Consider the following 20820-nt stretch of genomic DNA (forward strand, 5'->3'; position numbering starts at 1 on the left):
CTCGTCCTCGTCGATCTACGATCGACCAGGTGTTAGCCGTCAGGAGAGTGATCGAAATTGGACAGCGGTATTCGAAGCGAATGCAATTAGCCTTTCTGGACTTTGAGGCCGTTTTTGACTCTTTTCATCGTGACCGTCTTCTCAACGCACTTTGCGCCGACGAAGGACCACGAAAAATTGGTTCACGTACTTGATGACATGAATCAACGAACAACTGCTGCAGTGGGAACACCAGGAACACACGTACCACACCGTTTGAAGTGGTAGCTGGAGTGAGACAAGGGTCAGTGGGAGGACAATTCCTGTTCAACTTCGCTGACGATGACATCATGCAATGAACAGTCAAACGTGCTCCTGTCGACATCGTTTTAACACCATCGTGGTGTCCTTTGACCGATCTCGAGTATGCTGACGATGTTGTTATGTTCGGGAAAAACAGCGCAAAAACTTCAACATGTTGTCAACCTTGTATCGAAGCTGGCTGCAGCCTATGGACTACATCTACGCCCTGATGAGTGCAAGGAGATGTAGGCCTCTTCGAAACCTCGAACGGGACCCACAGTGGACTGGCAGCCAATCGAACTCGTCGATGAGTTTTGTTACCTGAATCGTATGCCGAAGAACAAGCCCAACTACGAGGAAGATATTCAGCAAAGATGCGTTAAGGTCACTTCTGCATTTAACTTCCGAACGAAATGCCTGTGGTCGGCACTCATCTTCAACGAAGTCAAGCCGCGAGTCTACCTATCCGCAATTCGCCTCATCGTGATGTACTGATCGGAGATTTGAGCAACACCATCTACTGTGATGAAGAGCTTCGATTGCACGGTTAGCAAGAAGGTTAGGCGGCTGCTTGGCAACTTTTGGCTAACGGTATGCCGCAACGATCTCTACGCGGAAATCGATGCGGTGTACCGGCGGTTAACACGTGGAAGGTATCAACATCTTGCTCCGTCATCGAAAATCGTCTTCGCTTCTTTGGACACATACTGAGGAGACTAGCAGATCGTCTCGTCCAACGAGTTCTGAGGAATCCGTCGAGCTCAAGCTGGAAAAAGCCACATTGCCTAAAACGGAAGTTCGGTGATGAAAGGACTGACTGATGTGGTGAAAGAGGACCTGAGGACACTTGGATAGGCAGTGCAGGCAAGACGTAAGGTTTTGCACGATATGGAATAGCGACAAATGGAACAATTCTGTGCAAGCTTTCGCACATGATCGAGAAGGTGGGGCAGAGCTACGGTGACGATATACGGCGAAAATGCAAACAATCGCGTCAGGCGATAATATCAGCAAGCCGATTAAGTCAAGTCATATAAAATATGCAACAAGTCGAAGTTCGTTTCCCTCGTGTTCCTATCCAGGGAGTTTGGAGGAGTTTCTTGTTCATCTGAAGTTGTTGGAATCTACTATAAACACACATTGCGGTGCACACTACTGCAATTTCACGTCAGATCAATGTGCGGGATCATCACTAACAATAATGTCGTTTACAAAATTCACTCCTATATTTACTTTCTTTGATAGCGGTTTGCTTAAGTAAATAGTCCCTAGAGAATTGATTCTTGAATTGAACATAAAGAAGTGGATTTATTTTGCGCCCTTTATAATGGATTCTGGCTTAGTAGCTGCACCAAGTTAGTAGTAAGCAGGGAATTTTCAAGGCGAAAATAATGTTTTGAGTGTGGCGTTTTGTTGTTATTGGAAGTTTGCACGAAACCTATTTATTCATTTGCAGCATCCCAGCAGTTCCCCTCACGAAATTCACGCGGTAGGTTCGTTGAGAGCCGCGTCCAAGGATATCGACGGCCTTTTTTGGGTGTCTTGTGCGAAACGCGTTGCCACATTTTTTTCTTCTTTCTATAGCAACGCAAGCAACGAATGCATCACTGTGCAGAGAATTGTGGTTCGATAAACCGGTGTGAGTGAAACGTAAGTAGTCGTCAAAGAACATATGTGCACCATTTGACTTGAACACCTACCTAGACTTCAATTACTCACCTGAGGAGAACTTTGATGTTCAAAATTTTATAACTTAGAGAAACAGTTATCATCGTTTTCTATCGATCATTTCCTTATCGACTAAGGAGAAATTTGTTCCCGATAGTCCCAGCATCTTAAAATCTATCCATTTTCTAAAATTCGACGAATTCGGATATTCGCTAAACAAAAAGTTCTAATAACAACTCATTATACACAATTCTTGGAGTGTTGCATGTAAGTATTTAATTGAATTAGCCAACTGCTTGAAAATTATTCAATGTGAAAAGTTATTTGTAAAACTGCGAGTTACAAAGTAACTGGCAAGATTGTGTGGTTTGACAAACTCCTCACCTTCAGGAATTCGATCATAGTTGATCCTTATCAGCATCATCTGTAGAATTAAGGGAATTCAGAAAGTGGAGAGATCTCTAAGTAGGAAACATACTAAGCTTTGATCAAATGTTTTTTTTTTTAATTTGTATCATTTCCCTCACTGAAGCATTAATCTAGGAGGTGAGAACCGGCTTATTAACTGTTTGGACGATCAGCAGCATAACAGTATGCCATATAATCCTAAAAAAATTACAGACATGGTCTCGTTGGTAGGTAAATTCTTGTAAGAATCGTGCAGATGGACTTCTCTCATACAAAAAACAATGCCTTTCATTAAGATCTTCGTGATTTGCTCCTAAAAAAAAAGCACGAGTGCCGAAAAAGCTTTTTCTTTTCACTACATCTATTGTTTTTGTTGTGAGAACAACATTGTTACTGAAAATAGGATATTTGGAAATCAAATTGTAAAATTTTTCTAGAATAGCTGCCAAAGCTTCTATAATACTAATTATAGAGAATATTTGATTCGCAGTGCACTGTTCAAACAAACGAATGCACCATGGGTGTTCCAGTGCAGACATTTAATGCTGTTGTTATTCCACTTTTCGTGTGTTCCACTAATTCGTGGACAGTCCATACAAATTTCCCAACAATTTCTCAATCAATTTAGTATGAGTGCTTCACCCATAACCTGGTTTAAATTGAAAAATTATTTGCTTTTTGTGAATCTACTATTTCAAAAGGATTCAGGGTTAAGAAAATAGGTATCCAGAAGTAAAGCCTGTAAACAGCGAACTGTAAATTTCGAACTCGCAGTTCGTAGTTTATCCAAATTTGTCTCAATTATGTTCGTTTTTACTCCACTTCGGGTGTCTTGTGTGTTCACTCCAAATGTCATTTCTTATGTTTCTAATAATTCTTGCAAACATTATCAAAAATTGCGCGTATGAACACATTACGACGCGGCTGATGGTTCCGTTAGTAAAACTGTGGCTTATTGAAAAATTGTCCATTTACAGTGCTGTTACACAGTCAAAAAGTAGAGAAATATTTAGACTCATAACTCAATATATATCAAACGAACTGCACTCTAATAAATATGTTCGAAAGATTCTGAAGTTGAATTCTTTGTTTCGTCTAGTTTAAGAAGGAGAATGTGATGAGTTTTCCGAAGGACGACTAGTGAGACAGTCATGGAGGATGTTGAAGTCCATGCAGCAGACAACGTTGCAAAGGTGTAGGCCGGTCTTTTACTCTTTCTCTTCCAAACTTCTGCAAGTTAACTTTACTTTCCTCGTCTTTTCAAAACAATTCCACGGTGATTTTATAAAATTTGCGACATCTGTGGTGTACACGCTTTTGACTTTATTATATCTTACTATCATATAAATCAGTTATAGTGTATCTTAGTTATGATGGGGAACGGAAGTACTGTAATAGCCGGAAAACAGTAGCCGGAAGTTTGAGAGAGAAAAAATCGCCGAAGTTCAAATGACATATGTTGCAGATGTAGCTCAGCAGCATCCGGTTACAGTGTTTTTCAAAAGCTTCGGCCGTATCTTAGAAATAGGCCAGGGCATAGGATTTTTGGAGAAGATAAGTGTGTGACTATCTTATTTCTTTGATAATCTGAAAAAGCTGAAATATTCTCATGTTTTGTGGCATGTTGGGTTATTGTTTCTTAGAGGTGTTCTTGAAGTCTATCTGAAAAGTCGAGAACATTTGTTAGAAAATTTCCGCAGAATCATAGGGCCTTCTCTTCAAATAAGGATATGTTTAATGCTTTACTTTGCAAATGTAAAGTTCTCCAGATACACTTCAAGGACTTGCTTGCAACACAAATGCAGCTGCTTTGATTCGATTCCTACTATGTTTCGAAGTTTCGTTGATGATTTATTGTACCTACACCGAAGCTATTGGTGCCTCACTGACGCATTGCAGGTATCGATCCTAATTCTCTAATACTTCTTTCTTTACTAATACTCTGGCAGATATTCGCCCACTAATGCAGTTAAGACTACAAAAGTACTTCTTATCGACTTGCTCCTATAACCGAAAAAATAGGTGGAAGTTCGGCGAAAATTGACGGCTGCCGTTGAAATTCCTGCAGAATCATTGCATACACGAATATTTGAGATACACATTCTGGTTGGTATGTGGATTGTTGATCGTGAAATAACGCATTACTCCGTGTTTTTACTATCGCCAAAGTGCGCGACGTCCCGGAAAGTCCCTAGTTTCGCTCGCAGAATCGTGTCGCCGCTTAGAATCGTCGGCATACGGCGTTGCAAAAATCGACCTGAGCGGGCGAATTCGCACGCGTCTGCAGCATTGACAGCAGCAGACTTCTTTTTTTTTCATTCTCCTCACATATCGATCAGTTGCGTACTGGAGATTCTGGATCGTTCGGTGTTTGAACGAGTAGCTGAGTACAAATCGGATGTGATCAAAGACAGCAGTGACGTACTGGCGAAGAATGAACGCCTCTCGGTGCGGCTAATTTCAGTTAGACCAAGACGGTACCTTATTTAATAGCATAGTCGCATATGCTAATACGCTCCTAAAATGCATATGAAATGAAATGAAGACTGTAGTCTAGTCAGGGAATATCAAAGATGCCAGTGCACAACATATCGCTAGTCAAGGATATGGAAGGATAAAAAAACATCACCGCTCAAGGACGTGCTTCGCGTAACCCTTACGTGTTTTTCATGCTACACTCGACGGCGGTGAGATCAGCCTGCATCCGATTCGCCCGTCTTCATCGATGGGAAATGATCTGCACGTTTTCACGAACATCAAAGAACGTTGCCCATCATGAGTTGCAGTTTGCCCTCAAAGAACGAGCAAATCGTTGCTTGCAAGCTGTTCAAGTATGCTTCACCTCGATATAAACCGATTAACAAGATAATGAATGCTTAAAAGATTTGGTTTGTGAAACTTGTTGATTGTTTCTCTAATTAAATAGCAATAGAAAGACATCAAAAATGTATTATTAATTTGTAAAAGCTTCTTTCCGCTAAAACAATAATCAACTTCTAAAATACTGTTTTAATCCAGATTCTTTGAAGCTTTAATCTCAGGAAACAGCATTGTAAATTTAACGTGAAGACTATAAGAAAAAAGATGACTTCAGTTTCTCCATCTGTTAGAAAATCTACTCAACTTGCTTAGTTAGTTAGTTTTGTTTTCTACACGGAACAGGTGAGTTGATCTGTTCCGCAAAACAACGGTTTGTTTAATTCTTGCTTTTCATCCAGCAAGAGCAGTCAAGTGTCCTTTTGGATATGGAAGGGCTGAAGCAATTTTTCTAATGAACGATATCATTTGATTACTACAGAAATAGGAACTTTTTTGCTATAATTAGGCGCAATTTGTAAATCGTTATCCTTGTTTATATGGTTAAAACTAAGAATAAACACCAACAAGCTCTTGCTCTAAGGAAAGTGCGTAAATATTTTCGGTTTCGGTACGTGCCTTCACAACATCTATTACTCTTGCTTTTTCCACCTGAAAAAAAACAACGTGGTTTGTGATATTCCGAAAAAGTAGCGATCAAATGTCATTGAAATTCTGGATTCTAATTATTTATACATAAATCACTCAGTACTAGGACAATATAGTAATTTATTTCTCAACATTTTTTTATCTCCTGAGTATGAAAGTCTCGCTTTGGTTTTGTTTTGTGTTATGGTTACTTTATTGTAGGACAAGCAGTTTTACAAAGGCAATATTGCACAACATTAACATCAAGATAGCATAAAGTAGAATCTCCTCAACTATTTAAAAGGACTAATATGCTTTCATTTACGTTCTGCATTCATGAAACTTCAAAATTTTGCTTTATTTTGATGCTATTCTTATTTATTAGTAAATCCCCTGCGTTAGCAAAGGAGATTTTGGGAGGAGTATCTTCATCCTCAGCAAAAAATGAAAGCTAGAATTGTTCATAAAATTTCATACCACCACTAAGTGCAAATTCTAAAGAAGATTACAGATGTAGTGGAATTTTCAGTGCAACTCCAATAAAAATAGCATTACGTTCTGAAATTACTGTCATATCTCTTGTCTGCAACATTGAGGAGGTTACTTTCCGTTTTTCCCTTGTCTATAACTTCTTTTATTACAGTGATACTGTTGTTTTAGATATAAATAAAACTCCCTTTGCTACCGATCATACATTCTACTGTTGTAAAATTTCCATCTCATGCTTATTGGATTGTAACTGTCTCTATATTCCGATCTCATTGTGCTAATATCGGTAAAACTATTTCAAAATAGCAATAACTTCGCTTACAATTTCACGATTTTTAGTGATCTTTAAGGGTTATAAAGACTAATCGGATAAAAAGAAATATGTAAGAACCGCATCATTAAATTTTTCACTGCTAAGGCTGGTCCTTCTCCAATCTTCATTGTTAGACTGGTCAATGCCTTTGATCGTTCCATCGGTCGTAAACTCTCAATCCGCTCAACCAACGATTGTTCATCTAATTCCGTAGTTTGTTTTGAGTAAATTTCACTCTAGATTACAATGGTAGTAGGTTTTCACTAGAATTCCATCAGCTGAACCGTTATCGCACATGAATACCAGCACGTCAAACATCGCGCTTCTTTTTTCTTCAGAGACGTGCGCTGCAACCATGACACATCCGTGCATTGACGATTCGCCGTCTGCAGCGATGCTTTTTTCTCACCACATCCGACCTTGGATCTTACAATTAGCGTTTAAGGTCACACAGTCAGTTGTTTTACTCGAAGATCGTGTTTGTCTACGCTGCTAACAGGATTTTTAGAAAAGCGACCACGAGTTTAAAAAATCCTGAAGGGTCGCTTTTAACAGCGCTGAAATTTAAATAGTTCATAGTAGTCTCCATTTCCTTATTATTTAGTCTTATTCAGTCATTTTAGAAGAAGCGATCAATTTTTATTAGTTACAAAACGAATGTAACGAGTGCCAGAAAATTACTAACTAATAAATGTTCCTATCACCTGTGCGAGTGCTAATTCCAAGAAATCCATTTTGTTTCAAACGTAGGAAGGACAGGTTTTTTTATTTTCACTTCACAAGCCTGAAATTGGAAGTACCGTAAAACATGTCGCTAAAAAAGGGAAGAATAAAAGTCGGATGGAAAAGTAGTTGATAGAGATTTCAAGTTTTTTCAAAGGCCTTATGCCTAAAAATCGTCAAATGGTAACCTACATCAACAACAGCATTCAGATTTCCCAAATTCAATAATATGATTATTATTACGGATGATTTCTTGATAGCATCTGGTGAAAAAGCAGCGGTAAAAGTTCAGTATTTTGTCTGCGTTACTGTTAGTTTAGCACCAACTAAAACCATGTGGAACCCTTCAACCTTCCAATTTTTATGAACTGATGCCAGATTTGCCTTAAAGAGCAGGGAACACTGACTGAACACAATAGTCGGATTCTGCAGTCGCAGTGTACGCCGTATACACCTTCATAAACTTCTACGATTCTTTCGTTTTCGCATCCGTATGAAAAGGTTTGATTAACGCTAACCAGCATTTGTCCCTCATTCATCTTGCTACCATATAATATCTGTTTCCAGTTGTACATGCGTCATCTGAAAACATTTCCATTCTGTTAAAATCAACACTTGAGAACGTAAGTTTTTTTGGAGACAGTGGCATGAATATGGCAGAGACAAGAATTCGTTCCTTTAGTAATTAGTGCGGAACATTGCTTTACTAGAAACCATTTTATAATCGAGGTTCCAATTTGTGTCCCAATTTAATGCAACCATTTTTGCAGTTTTTTTCTCTCACTTCTAACCTAAAAGAAAGTTATTAATTTTTAAGCGACAAATATATAACTTCTCGGGATTTTTTGGAATCCAAAAGAAGAATTCTCTACCGGTACTTATTCCACTTAAAAAAACCCACTTTTCTCTACTATGAAGAAGACTGGTTGTTTGACTGTTTAGGACTAGTTTAGGCGTCCTGCTCTACAAGACTTACTGAGGTAAACCAAACTCCTACAGCACCAGATTCTAGTGAATTGATCCAATAATGTCGAATACGTTGCGCTTAACTCTATACAACTGCCATATAAACATAGTGATATGAATCGTCACCTCCAGGTTAGCTTCGATTTCCTACAGAAGTGGCTTCAGATTAATATTAGTTGTGGAATTTTGTTGGCAAGCCTTCACCTTGTGAAGAGGCACGTCAAACTTTATTGTAACCGAGTGATACGTTTTTCGCGTTTTTCTTATACTGAATGAATATCATTAGACAGAATGCTCTTTTACATGAATATCAATCGGAAGAGTGCAAGTTTTTTTCTACTGGACTTGTTAATTCAGGGAATCGTCTGTCAAATGATATGCAAAATTTTGTGCATCAGTATTCAAAGAGAAATTCTGTTATACCATGCAATCACTACAGAGGCATTCATAATATATCGAATGCTCTTCTGCTGTTCTTCCTTTGATCCGTCATTGACCGTTCCTACAGTTTTGGGCTAAATGCTGGTAGGCGAGGGCCTGATGTTCCTTATTGTGGAAAAATGTTTGACATGCTGATTCGTCTAAAGCTGCTTATTTCTAAGCGATGATGTTTTATTCTTGTATTCTAACAATACAGTTGCTCATCGTTAATATTTTTTAGAGAGTACAGAACAGCTGGAAATAGAAGATGTATTTCCTCGATCACGTTGCATTTCTAGAGTCCACTTTGATTAAAGACTCCAATTACTACCCGTCTATAAGAAAATGGTATCTTTGACAAGTGGTCAGATACTTCAGTGAAGGAACTGGTGAGAAGAAAATTTTGCTTTAACTTTTTAGAAGTTTGAAAGTGCTCCTCACAAGTTGCTTCTCAGGACAAGACAGGATATAACAGGATCTGCTAGCCTTTGCGTAGCACTCTCGTCTTTATTCTGACTGATATTTTTGTTGAAAATGGATCTTACAACATCCCATTCCCCACAAACAGAAAATGCTTGAGGTGGATGTTTTAATGGGCTGGTGGTTGGCGTCGGAAACGGCCGGAGCGGGTGTCAGTTGGATCGGAATGTGGAGACGTATTCATGGTGTTCAATTTGTGCCGAGATGGTTTTTGTGCGCTCGGCGGCGTTCAGGCGCAGAGTGCTCGATCGCCCCGTCCTCCACTCCTACCCCTGCGGACGGGCGAACGCGTTCTTTGGATGCACTCTTTGTGTTACGGCCCGGCACTGCCCCGCTCGAACCAAACTGCACTTGCATGTACCACAGACGAATATGCGCTGCTGCTGCTCGCACCCATTCTGACTTCGTACTCCTGTACCCTGAACCGCTTATCTGGTCGAATAGAGTCCGTCCATTCGGTTCACGTCCACCAACCTACTCCATCGGTTTGTTTGCCGTCGATTACCTGTTGCTTTCTGTGCGTTTGCTGTTCTTGTATTGTATTTGTATCCTACTAAATTTCCAAGTATTTGCTTCACAAACGCAACGGTTGCAGGAGCTAGAAAGCATGTTCTGGACTAATCTGCGCTGCCAAAGGTGAGTTGAGCACTTATACAACATATACGAAATCCAACGAATTTGGGGTCCAAGCTTCTTAATGTTCATATACGACGTTTAACGGATTACGTGCCGCTGTGCAAGGGAAGAACGGACGAGTTGCGTCGCGTTGCGCGGGAGCGAACCCAAAGTGCATTGCAAGTGCAGGTGGCTGCTGCTCGGATTACTAGTTTTTGCTCTTCCTCTCTTCCCTTCCACCCATTGCCCCATTATTTCCGCAGCACTTCTAGAGTCCCTTAACATTTTTGATCAAATAACATAGCTAATCATTGTCTACGAAATAGATTCAAAAATAAATCCAAGTATGCAGGAGAGACGGAGCGTGTGGGGAATTTTCAAATGAAGTAGTTATCCCAAGTGATTTTCACCGTTCATTTTTACCGTTTTCTTATAATTCATTGTGACATGACTGTTTGCAACTCTTAGACTACCCCAATTTATTTGACGCATATGTGATTCCCAGAAGTTGTGTCTTGAGGGGCTCGTCATAAGCTTATCTTATCAATTTCAGATGGTCACTTTTTTCACCAAGCTAGTGTGAAAAACGGCAAGACACACTTCCAGTTAAAAGAACCCGCCTGTTTAAACCTGTAGAAGCTTTACTCTGTGATCTGTTATTGGTTTTTGTTCCATCATCGAAACATTCGCACAGCCAGAAATGTGGGTGGGGCGTCGCGCGGGCGTTTGCTCCCATTGGTCAGCACTCAGCTGCCGCCGATACCGTAGTCTCCTCCACATTTGTTCCCGCTTACCGATTGCCGGACGGCTCGTTCACTGCAGGCGTCTGCACCGTTCTATTCAGTTGATCCAGTGAATCTCCAGTGGCCTTGGTGTCGTATGATTCTGAAGTAGGTGAGTCAGCACTTGGGCTACATTGTATTCTTTGATTAAAAACTGATTTCTACCATCATTACAGAAGTTATAGGTAACTGGAGGAGCGACGGATGTGGAAGTATATATCAGCTTCAAACAGTTTATGATAGCATAAATGAGCGTCCTGATGAGCTGGAAGCAGGTTCAGGTGTATTTTCTTCTTTGTAATCAATATTTATAAAAAAAAGAAAATACCTTTCTGTCAGCGTAGTGGCTGTTGTATTTGTTCAGTAATCAATTTCTATTGCTAAATGGACGCCGACTCGCATGAGGAACGCGGCTGTAATGTTCAAAAAAAGAGGATGATAAACTGAGGCGCCCTCCAACAGGCGTCCTCTTGTTTTCCGTTTATCTAAAACCATCACTTAAATGCTCATTTACTCAGTCTGTGTGTATCCTCGCCTCTTACAGCTGAGTCTGGACTCCTGTTGGCTACATTACGTAGAAGATTCCTGGAAAACACCTACATAGGTGATCAACACCTCCAATACAGGTGATACTAGTATTTAGTGTTAACATACAACAACATACACTAAAGCATCCATTTGTTGAGCTATTTGCCCTTTTTCTCGCACGCCTATCGATTTTTCTTACAAAAAAAGCGCGTCTGCGGGTCCGCCGCCTCGCACACGTAGGCATTCGCCGTCAGCCCAAATCCCGAGCGCTGCGATTTCGTGCGCTCCTCATTCTCAAACCCTATCGCCCGGAGTTCCACACTCATTGCGCAGCTGAGGTAGTTTTAAATGTTATGACTTTATCGTTCATAACATTTATCCTACTTCGTCTGTTCTTGAGATTAAGGGGCTCTTCCCTTGATGTTAACTCCCAAACCCCTTTTCTCCTTCAACTCAGTATCGAACGGTATTTCATTCATCTGAGCTGCACTGGCTTCTATTGGGGTCAATCATACCAACTATTTCTGCTTTTTGGTTCAAGGTGTCGGCAAATGGTTGAAAATGGAAAGCACGATTCAGGATTCCTGATAAAGCAATTCTTCAAAAAATCAATCCATAAGAAGAGAAAAAGTGTACAGGCATAAATGAATCTGTTGCACTTGTCGTGTTCAGTGATCTCCTGGAAAAGGAAAGTACTCTAGCAAGTTTTACGGCCAAATCTAGCCCATCATTTCAGAAAACATTTCACAGACAGTTTGGAGGGCCTTAATAAAATTCACAAACTCGCCTTCGGTTACTTCTAGAGCTGTGCACAATTTCAATTTAGGATTGTTTCACGACAACATTGATGGACACCTTGCGTAACTTTTTCTATGGATACCGTAAGAACCAGATGGTGGTGTAACAGCACTTCGTCAGCAGCAGCTGAGTCACAGCATCCAAGCCAACGCTATGCCTACTTCGCTGTTCATTTGGAAATTATGGGGAGAACAAGAAGAAAAGCGACCGACTTTATGGGATCTCACCTATGCGAACATTCAAGTTCATATGAATGGTTCATTGAGAAGGCCTGAATGTCTGTTTTCTTCTCTTACTTTGGAATTTGAATAAATCGTATCTGAGCTAATAAAAGAATTGCAGAATGAGGTGAACACGGAACAATTTATAAACGACTAGAAACACAACGACCAAAACTCAGTTCTTTCGAGTTTTTCTTGCGAACCTCGCAATTTTTTCCCTTCCGCGTTGCGCGCTAGCATTTTGCACGGACGAAAAAAAGGAGTCCAGAAAAAAACATTAGTCAATATTCATGCAAGGTGTGATATCAATTTACTTTTTTCAAATGACTTCGGATATTTATGATAAGAAGAATAAATGCGCAAGCTTTCGTGTAACACAACGATTGTTAATCGGGTACAACATCTATACGACGGTAATCGTTTCACTGTTTCATAACTGTGCCCTACTTCTAAGTAGCTATCATAAATTAATTCCAGGATAACAGTCGTTTAGCAATGAGGAACGTTACACTCACCTTATACTTACCATAACAGGAATTTAAAATACCTCAAAGAACGATCATCCATTAGAATATCCTAAGATGTTTAAGAAAGAAAATATTTTAGAACTGAATAAGACAATTTCAATTGTCGTCTCTCAAACCTAGTCCAACATTAAAGATGGGAAATCGTACTATATACTAAACGCTATATACTATATCATATACTCATATTCTGTAGCCAAATTTTTCAGAATTCGCATTCAAGGAAAAGTCAGAAGATTCCCTTGTGCAAAAGGAACAATCAAGTCATTGTTTACACCATAGAAAATTTGAATCTAAATTTTCGAACTGTTGCGATACAGTTATGGAAATTCTCCACAGAAATAAATTGCTAATTGATTGAAGGAATATGTTAATATTCTTCATGTGTATTGGTTGGTTATACCCGAAGTACATCTGATGTTTGCTGCTTCATTTCAGTCGTTTAACGTTTATCTTCATAAATCCTTTCCAAACGAAAAATCATGGAATCATGGAATTATGGAATTTCACCTCAATATATCCTGACTGTCCTAATAGAATTCTCCTTCAAGGTATGGTTTATCAAATGTTTATGACACCTCACCACTAATTATGGGATTTTATCAGAAGAGTTGGATGATTAAATTTATCATAATCGCAGAAATCTTCTGAATCAGCAATTCTCGCTATTCATCTCTCAAAAACATCCACGTAAGCGATTCTCTTGAATTCTTCCTTTTTGTTTTTCTTTTTTTCTTCAAAGAATATTTACTTCTACTTCTTAAATTTCAAAGCGGACAGTGAAGAAAGCTGTGTAGGTTTTTCATAGCGATTGTAAACAGACTTTTATAAAAGTTTGAACGTTATTCCTAAGTTGTAAGGTAAACATGCTTAACGAGGAAATTCCCGAATCCAATATTTGCGTTCCATTATCGAATTAAGTAGCTTGATAAGAAGTGCTTTATAATAAGGTCATCTAGTAAAATATGACACATTATGTGTTGCTCGGATTGATCGATTCAGGGAATTGTTGAGGATTCAGTTGAAACCATGTTGTAGCATTTGATGCTCGCCGCATTGACATTTCTGTAATTTTAAACTTTTACAATAAGAACCGTCTTTCTTTTTGAAGAATCCCTTAGTCTTATGGCACAATTTAATGATGATAAGCTAAAAATTGCGCTTCTATTCCATGACTTTTTGATTTTTTCTTGTAAAATACAATAGTACGTTTTTTTACTAATCTATATGCCTGCTGTAAAGTTAATTTTCTCTCACTAAGTCTAGGTTTTTTCTAGAAGGATCACAATGTGTTGTAGCAGAACTTTATATGGAGGAGAATGAATACAGGGAGAATGCTTCTGTGAGGTTTTCACTTTCCTTCGACTTAACTTAGCTGAGTAAATGTTGGTGATGAGTAAACTTAATGAAATAAAACATAGTTTCAATGAACTAAATGATTGATGATGATTCTCTAAGAAATATTTTGAAAAGTGTTTTTGGTGTTTGAAAACGGTCTCTTCTGACAATATCAATCAAACGCTTTGATACAATCCGTAGCTTCTTGGATTAAAAACACTCGGTCGGCATTTGTGTAACCTTGAGAAGAGCACTGTTCTGTGAATTTTGCAGGCAGGAAATTTGTTTTGTGGATATGAGAATTCGGTGACATATGACAATTAGTGAAGAATTCGGTCTCGGAAGTACTGTTTATTCAGGACAGTATTGTTTGATAACAAAGTTTTTCAAAGGGATAAGGTTACTAAACAGTAATACATAGACGATTTCAGCTTAGTGCCGTAACATATATCCAGAAAATTAACCAATGAATACAATATACGTTTAGATCCTGGTTCTATAAAAATTTAATTGAATTAATTTTTCACCATATAACCATACTCTAACTAAGCTACGTTAGTGGCCTAACTTTCCCTTGTTCTAGGTTTCATCATTCTAGGAAAATAAAACTTTTTTGGTGATCAAAATTCTTTGTTATCGAAGTCTTCCAGATCGATATTTAAGGTAACGTGAATGATATCCCTTTTTGGACCTTATAGTTTGTCTTTTCTCCGGATTTTGATCTCCGAAGCTAGTGAAATTTCAGTTATACGTTAGCTTGTCTAAAATGTTAGAGCAGAGAAAAGTTCAGGATCACTTTAAGTATTGCAAATCCTTACATAAAAATTCTGAAAATACTGTAATTTGCACTATTTTAGAAGAGCACTGTGTAGGAGAAGTTTTTGTTTCCATGATGTGATTTGACATAGGTGCAATGCTAATAAGGATTTACATAAAAAAATAAAAATAGTAGTAAATAGAAGCTATTTTTGAAAGATAACAATACACGAGAAAATTTTGCACTGAACTAGTATGCTACGCCTAACTACACATGAACGAATCATACCTGTTTTTTTCACTTTCCTGGATTTTTTAAGTTATTATGAATAGCGTTAATTCCTTTTCTGAAACATATATATTTAAATCTTCTTAGTTGAGTTTTTTTTGCTCTTTCATATAAATAACACTAATGGAAGATAGAAGGATGAAAATAACGTGGAGTGTGAGAAATGCAAGATCTTGTAGTTTGTTTTTTTTTCAATAAAATTTTATGTCTACCTTATTTTATACGTCGTTTCTAATTAAAATATTTCCATACATTTTTCCCATTTATCTGTATCATGTAGTCGATAGATTTATAATCCTGTATGTGCACAACTGCGTACATAATGTTACACACATATACGGAGGGCATTTTGTGTTAAGCTAAATTTGCAACACTGGAATTTGTTTTTCTTTTTGCTTTGTGGATTCTTCCGAAGCAAACATCAATGAAGGAATTCAAATGAAAAGTACATAGTGATATTTTTAATCTTGATCACCTTGATCACCTTGACTCCCGTTGATCTTCGAACTGGTCGAGCGGGCGCCAGTAATTCTTCCATTTGTCCCGATCGCGTGCCAGAGTAGCCCAGTGGTTCCTCCTTTCGCGTGGGACACGAAGAGCATCATATTTTTCTTTCAAGGACTTCGTGAAGAAATCTGACCATCGGGTCGGCGGTCTTCCTGTAGTGCGCTTAATATCGCGGGGAACCCAGTCGCTCACGGCTCTGGTCCAACGGTTGTCGTTAAAGCGCATCACGTGTCCGGCCCACCTTATTTTACTTTCCTTGGCAAACGCGGCGGCGTCTCTGATCTTCGATCGCTGACGTAGGAGAGAACTTCGAATCCCGTCTCTCACTTGCTTGAAACGGGATACTCCTAGCATCACTCTCTCAATTGCGCGTTCAATGACGCTCACCGCGTTTTCTTCCTGCTTGCGAAGTGCCCAGGTTTCTGAGGCATAGGTCAAAGCAGGAAGTACGGTGGTGTTGAAGAGGTGAGCACGGAGCCGGGTGTTCTTGGTCTTCTTCACTACGTCCTCGATGCTCTTGTACGCTCCCCAAGCCGCTCGTCTCCTCCTGCCCAGCTCGGGGGCCAGGTCGTTCATCATGTTCAATTCCCGACCCAGATAGACGTAGCTGGTGCATTCGGATATGTTCGTTCCGTTGAGCGTGAATGGGGCATCCGAGATCCATCCGTTCCGCATGAACATCGTCTTTTGAAGATTCAGCTCAAGACCGATGCATCCACATGTTTCGGCGAATTCGGTCAGCATTCGTTCCGCTTGGCTGATGCTAGGTGTTATCAGTACGATGTCATCAGCAAAGCGCAAATGGTGTAGCTGCCGACCATCGATCTTCACTCCCATGTCGTCCCATTCCAACTTTCGCATTGCGTTCTCGAGGGTGGCTGTGAATATTTTGGGTGAGATTGTATCACCCTGTCGAACCCCCCTCTTCACGTCAATGATGATATTCTTGTAGAATGGCGAGATTCCGGTCGTGAAGTTACTGTACAACTCTCGAAGCACCTTTATGTACTGAGTGGGAACGCCTTGGTTGTCCAAGGCTTCCACGACCGCTTCCGTCTCAACTGAGTCAAAGGCCTTCTTCAAGTCGATGAAAGTGAGACAGAGCGGCATCTTGTACTCTCGTGATACCTCGATGAGTCTCGAAACAGTGTGAATATGGTCGATCGTGCTGAATCCTTTTCGAAACCCTGCTTGCTCGCATGGTTGTCCTTCATCCAAGACCTTTTCAATCCTATTAAGGATCACTCTTGTGAAGAGCTTGTAGATGACGGACAGTAAGCAGATTGGGCGATAGTTGCCGATGTCATGTGGATCTCCCTTTTTATACAGCAACACGGTCTTGCTGGTCTTCCACTGTTTAGGGACCTTGCATTCCGACAGGTAACGTGTGAAGATCCTCGCCAGGGTGTTGATGAGTACTGGCGGAAGGTTCTTCAGGTGTTCTGGTTTTATTCTGTCGGGACCGGCTGCTGTACGATTTCTCACCGACATGATAGCATGTCGTATTTCGGACGGGAGAACCGCTGGAATGACATGTCCATCTTCCCTCAGATGGTGAGGAGGCAAGTGGGCACGGCTGTCGAAGAGATCAGAGTAGAAGTCGTAGATGATTTTCTCCATTCCCCTTCTCGATGCAATGGTTGTTCCCTTCGGGTTCCGGAGAGCTGTCATCCTTGTCTTGCGACTGGCGAAGTCTCGGCGGGCATAGCGGATGCTTTTTCCCGCCTCTGCTGCTTCAGCCAGCACTTCTGCTCTTCTCTCTTTAAGGTCTTTCTTTATCGCCTCTCTGCAAAGCCTTGCGAGCTCGGACGTGAGCTCTTGGTTCCCTGCGGCTCGTGCTGCTCCACGCTGGCGTATCAGCTCAAGAGTTTCAAGAGACAGGCGTCTCTTGGTTGTTTTAATACTCTCAGCCTTCTTCGCGCAGTCATGAAGGTGTTTGACAAGCCGGTCGTATTCCTCGTCGATGTTGTCCATTGCGGAATCTTCCCAAAAGCCGGCTAACGTAGCGAAGAGATCCCAGTTGATGGTAGTTCTGGGATTTCTCTTGCTGAACTTGGCGGCTTTCTCTGCTCTCCGCGTGAAAGAAAATCTTCCTCGGAGGAGGCGATGGTCCGATCCCGTATAGAACTTTGGTACAACAGCGACATCCGTCAGGCAGAACCTTTTATTGACGATGATGTGGTCTATCTCATTACGGTACCCTCCACCGGGTGACTCCCACGTCCAGCGTAGAGAGGAGGGCTTCTGGAATTGCGAGTTCCCATGGATGGTCTTAGTCGTCATGATGAACTCGGAAAGCCTCTCCCCCTGGTCATTCCATTGTAGGCCGTGGGTCCCGATGTGAAGTTCCTCCGGCGTTCTTCTTGGGCCAACTTTGGCGTTGAAGTCGCCAATTATGACCTTGTAAAAGGCATGATCTTCTCGGTAAAACTTCTCCAGGTCCATATAGAAAGCTTCGACTTCTTCTTCTTCGTAGCTTGATGTTGGAGCGTAAGCGACGAAGATAGTCAAAGCCGGTGTGGGACCACATCTTCTCATCCGCAGACGTCCGATTCGGGTCGTGAGTTGTTCGAAAGAGTCGATGTTCTGTGCCATACTCGTGTTGACGAGGACGCCAACTCCACCAACACCTCTACTGTCGCATGTTCCTAAGAACAGTTCTTCTCCAGTTTCAAATACAGCGTTGAGAGAGTGACGTCGTCTCGTCTCGGTCAGTCCGATGACGTCGTACTTGATCTTCTTGGCTTGCACCATCAGATCTTCGATGGCCGCTTCCGATGCAAGCGTGCGTGCGTTATAAGTACAGATCGTCATCCTAGTCCTTTTCCGTTTCGGTAGCCTACATGACTCCTGCAACCCCGTCCTACCTGGCGCTACCGTACCAGGCTTTCTACCGGAGTCAGGAGACTCTTTTCTATTACTGTTTTTTGCATGAAATTTAAAACCCACGGGCAGGTTGCAAGCCTCTAGTCCCATGGGTTTTTGGGAGAACTTCCGTTCTCCCAGAGTGGACATGTGGAGCTTATTTGTTGGAGGCGACTCCAAACCGCCTCCCTTGCACCTCCCAGTCAATTGATTGCAGGCTTTTGGCCGGACCGACGTGCGGGATACAATGATTTTACGAGTCAGTCCTGGCACAGCAGAAGCAGGGAGTCCATCCCCTGAATCCACCTGCGTCTCTGGGCAAGCACAAGGTCGCTTTTGGTCCGCGGTTAGCCCCCTATCCGCCACCTGGGGACGCGCCACGTAGCCTCGCGACTAACCGGCTGTGATCCCTCTAGTGAGGGAGATCCGTGGATTTTTAATCTTATAAGTTAATAATTCATTATTTCATTTGTTAAGCTTAACTACTTTCAATCAAGACCTTATTTCTAGAAATTTTGCAGAGTTTTGAAAAGGTTACTGTAGAATACTTATCAAGTAGTAATGGATCGGAATCTTTTACAGTAGTCAGTATCATTGCAATTTTTCAAATCCTATAACGAATAGGAACGTAATTTCACTATATTTCTCATTTTTATCACCTTATTAACAAAAGCATTTCATAAAAAATGAAACATTCTAATTCCCGGCTAGTTATTATAGAAATTTTTCTGGATAATGGGTTTATAACTGAAAATCAGCAATTAGCATTGGAATAGCAAGCGTATCGTAAGCTGAAAGCTTCTGGATCAGCTATACAGTAATAATCCAAGAGCAAATGAGCTATTTCCGAAATTTTTTCGAGAATATAAACTCGTCCGATATCATTGCGATGTCATTTGTATCCATGAAAAATTTAAAAAGACCGATTGAGTAAATGTTTGGATATGAGCCGTTCTTGTGTGCCACAACAAAAATTCAAATGTTCAGACATACTTCTGTTTATTTTAATATTTTCTGCCAATATTTCTTTTTAATTTTAAGAATCCAGGATACTCTATGGATTAGGGTCCCTTAAAATTAGAAGGAAAAGAATCCCCGGAGAGAAAATAGACAAATATCGTGCTATTTTCGTCTGTTATAGCTTTGTTTATTTAACTGGATCTACAATAAAACAATTAGGCTGCTCGACTATGATTTAATAACCGGTTATACCAGAATTCATTTCATTTACTGTTGCAAACTTAGCTTTAAAAAATTATGTTTTCACAGATATATAAAATAATATAACAGATGACTGTTTCTAGTCCCTCCGTCTTTGTCCGTAATCTCATTGACGTTAATGATGATTATAAATTTGCCATTTTTTTGCAAATCCTATCCTGGAAAACTAGCTAAAACGTGTAGGAGAAACTACAATTAAACAGACTAGATTGTATTAGACTCTTAGATACGTTTCTTTCCACGGTTGTCCACACCTTAATCCACAGCAATCCGAGTCCCTTGACAAATTAAACGATCTCTCACATCGATCGACGAATATTTTTGAGTGTTCTCCTGAGTACATTGTTGACTGAAATATTTTTCTTCTGAGACAACATAATAGTTGAGCTGAAATGTCCATAAGAGCGTTGACGGATCCACGGATCTCATCCGATCCTTGTATGTGCATACATACATCTTTTACGATATGCAAAAGAAAGCTAGCGTCTGTGCGCAGATTCTTCCAGAACTCTAGGTGCAATATCCTCAAAGTAGGCCAAAGTAGACTTTGCTATCTTATATTTCTTTCATCTTTTATCATTCTTTTCTTGCAAAACTTCCAAAGCATTGCTCTCCGTGGTTTCTTAGGAACGGAAAAAGGAAAAGAAGCAACCTACTAATTATCTGGATATTGTGATTGCCTCATTGTTCTGTTGCCTCAGTTCGCACGCCTAATATTTACCTATTTTTGAGCTTACCTCTACAAAACTGAAATATAAAACAGTTATTCATTCAACTTTTTGTAACGAAATGATTTCGATGCTAAGATTTGCAATTAAAAAAATGTATGAGTCATTAAATGATGTTACTATTGATGATGATGACAAAGTGGAAAGGATACTGTGAATCATACGTCATTCCGATGAATCCAAACATTGCGCTACTATGAATTGTCGAAACAAACAATCGAAACACAAATCGAATACTGTAATCGATTCAATTAGAACGATCTTCAACACGCCTACGATGCCGACGATTCGGCGGCCGATCGCTGCTAGTCTCCCGGAACTCGGAGGAATTTCACGAATAAAAAAAAAAAACATCCTGAATGAATACGAAAAAAAAAACTCGATATGAAAATGTGTAATCCAATAATTTACTGGATTATTGGAGTTCAAGGAACTTTCGTAGATTTCCTTGATTT

General features: G+C 40.2%; 4 protein-coding genes across 7 annotated transcripts; 2 read left to right on the top strand and 2 right to left on the bottom strand.

Annotated features, from left to right (window-relative positions):
* Window positions 1–695: 695 nt before the first annotated feature.
* On the top strand, window positions 696–11966 carry RB195_026191 (uncharacterized protein; the record flags this gene model as incomplete). 3 transcript variants are annotated; one of them, XM_064214637.1, is made up of 7 exons in its annotated part: window positions 696–828; window positions 2494–2589; window positions 4128–4257; window positions 10662–10702; window positions 10776–10871; window positions 11135–11216; window positions 11945–11966. In XM_064214637.1, 7 exons carry the CDS (start codon window positions 696–698, stop codon window positions 11964–11966), a joined length of 600 nt encoding a protein of 199 aa, XP_064070518.1. The 3 variants fall into 3 exon arrangements, with proteins under 3 accessions (XP_064070518.1, XP_064070520.1, XP_064070521.1); XM_064214638.1 differs by lacking the exons at window positions 696–828; window positions 2494–2589; window positions 4128–4257 and adding an exon at window positions 9285–9829; XM_064214639.1 differs by lacking the exons at window positions 696–828; window positions 2494–2589; window positions 4128–4257 and adding an exon at window positions 9285–9829 and having other exon boundaries at window positions 10776–10865.
* RB195_026192 (uncharacterized protein) lies at window positions 842–1216 on the bottom strand (the record flags this gene model as incomplete). Its single annotated transcript, XM_064214640.1, has 1 exon — window positions 842–1216. The coding sequence occupies one exon, from the start codon at window positions 1214–1216 to the stop codon at window positions 842–844; it is 375 nt and encodes a 124-aa protein (XP_064070519.1).
* Window positions 11967–12460: 494 nt separating the features above from the next.
* RB195_026193 (uncharacterized protein) lies at window positions 12461–13284 on the top strand (the record flags this gene model as incomplete). The annotated part of the gene is made up of 4 exons (XM_064214641.1): window positions 12461–12550; window positions 12871–12980; window positions 13100–13212; window positions 13268–13284. The coding sequence occupies 4 exons, from the start codon at window positions 12461–12463 to the stop codon at window positions 13282–13284; spliced, it is 330 nt and encodes a 109-aa protein (XP_064070522.1).
* Window positions 13285–15524: 2240 nt separating this feature from the next.
* Window positions 15525–18566, bottom strand: RB195_026194 (uncharacterized protein; the record flags this gene model as incomplete). Of its 2 annotated transcripts, none has more annotated exons than XM_064214643.1 (1): window positions 15525–18566. In XM_064214643.1, one exon carries the CDS (start codon window positions 18564–18566, stop codon window positions 15525–15527), a length of 3042 nt encoding a protein of 1013 aa, XP_064070523.1. The 2 variants fall into 2 exon arrangements, with proteins under 2 accessions (XP_064070523.1, XP_064070524.1); XM_064214642.1 differs by having other exon boundaries at window positions 15525–18365.
* Between the last annotated feature and the right edge of the window lie 2254 nt (window positions 18567–20820).

The sequence above is a fragment of the Necator americanus genome, chromosome X (assembly GCF_031761385.1).
Source record: "Necator americanus strain Aroian chromosome X, whole genome shotgun sequence".
In the NCBI taxonomy this organism is placed as follows: domain Eukaryota; kingdom Metazoa; phylum Nematoda; class Chromadorea; order Rhabditida; family Ancylostomatidae; genus Necator; species Necator americanus.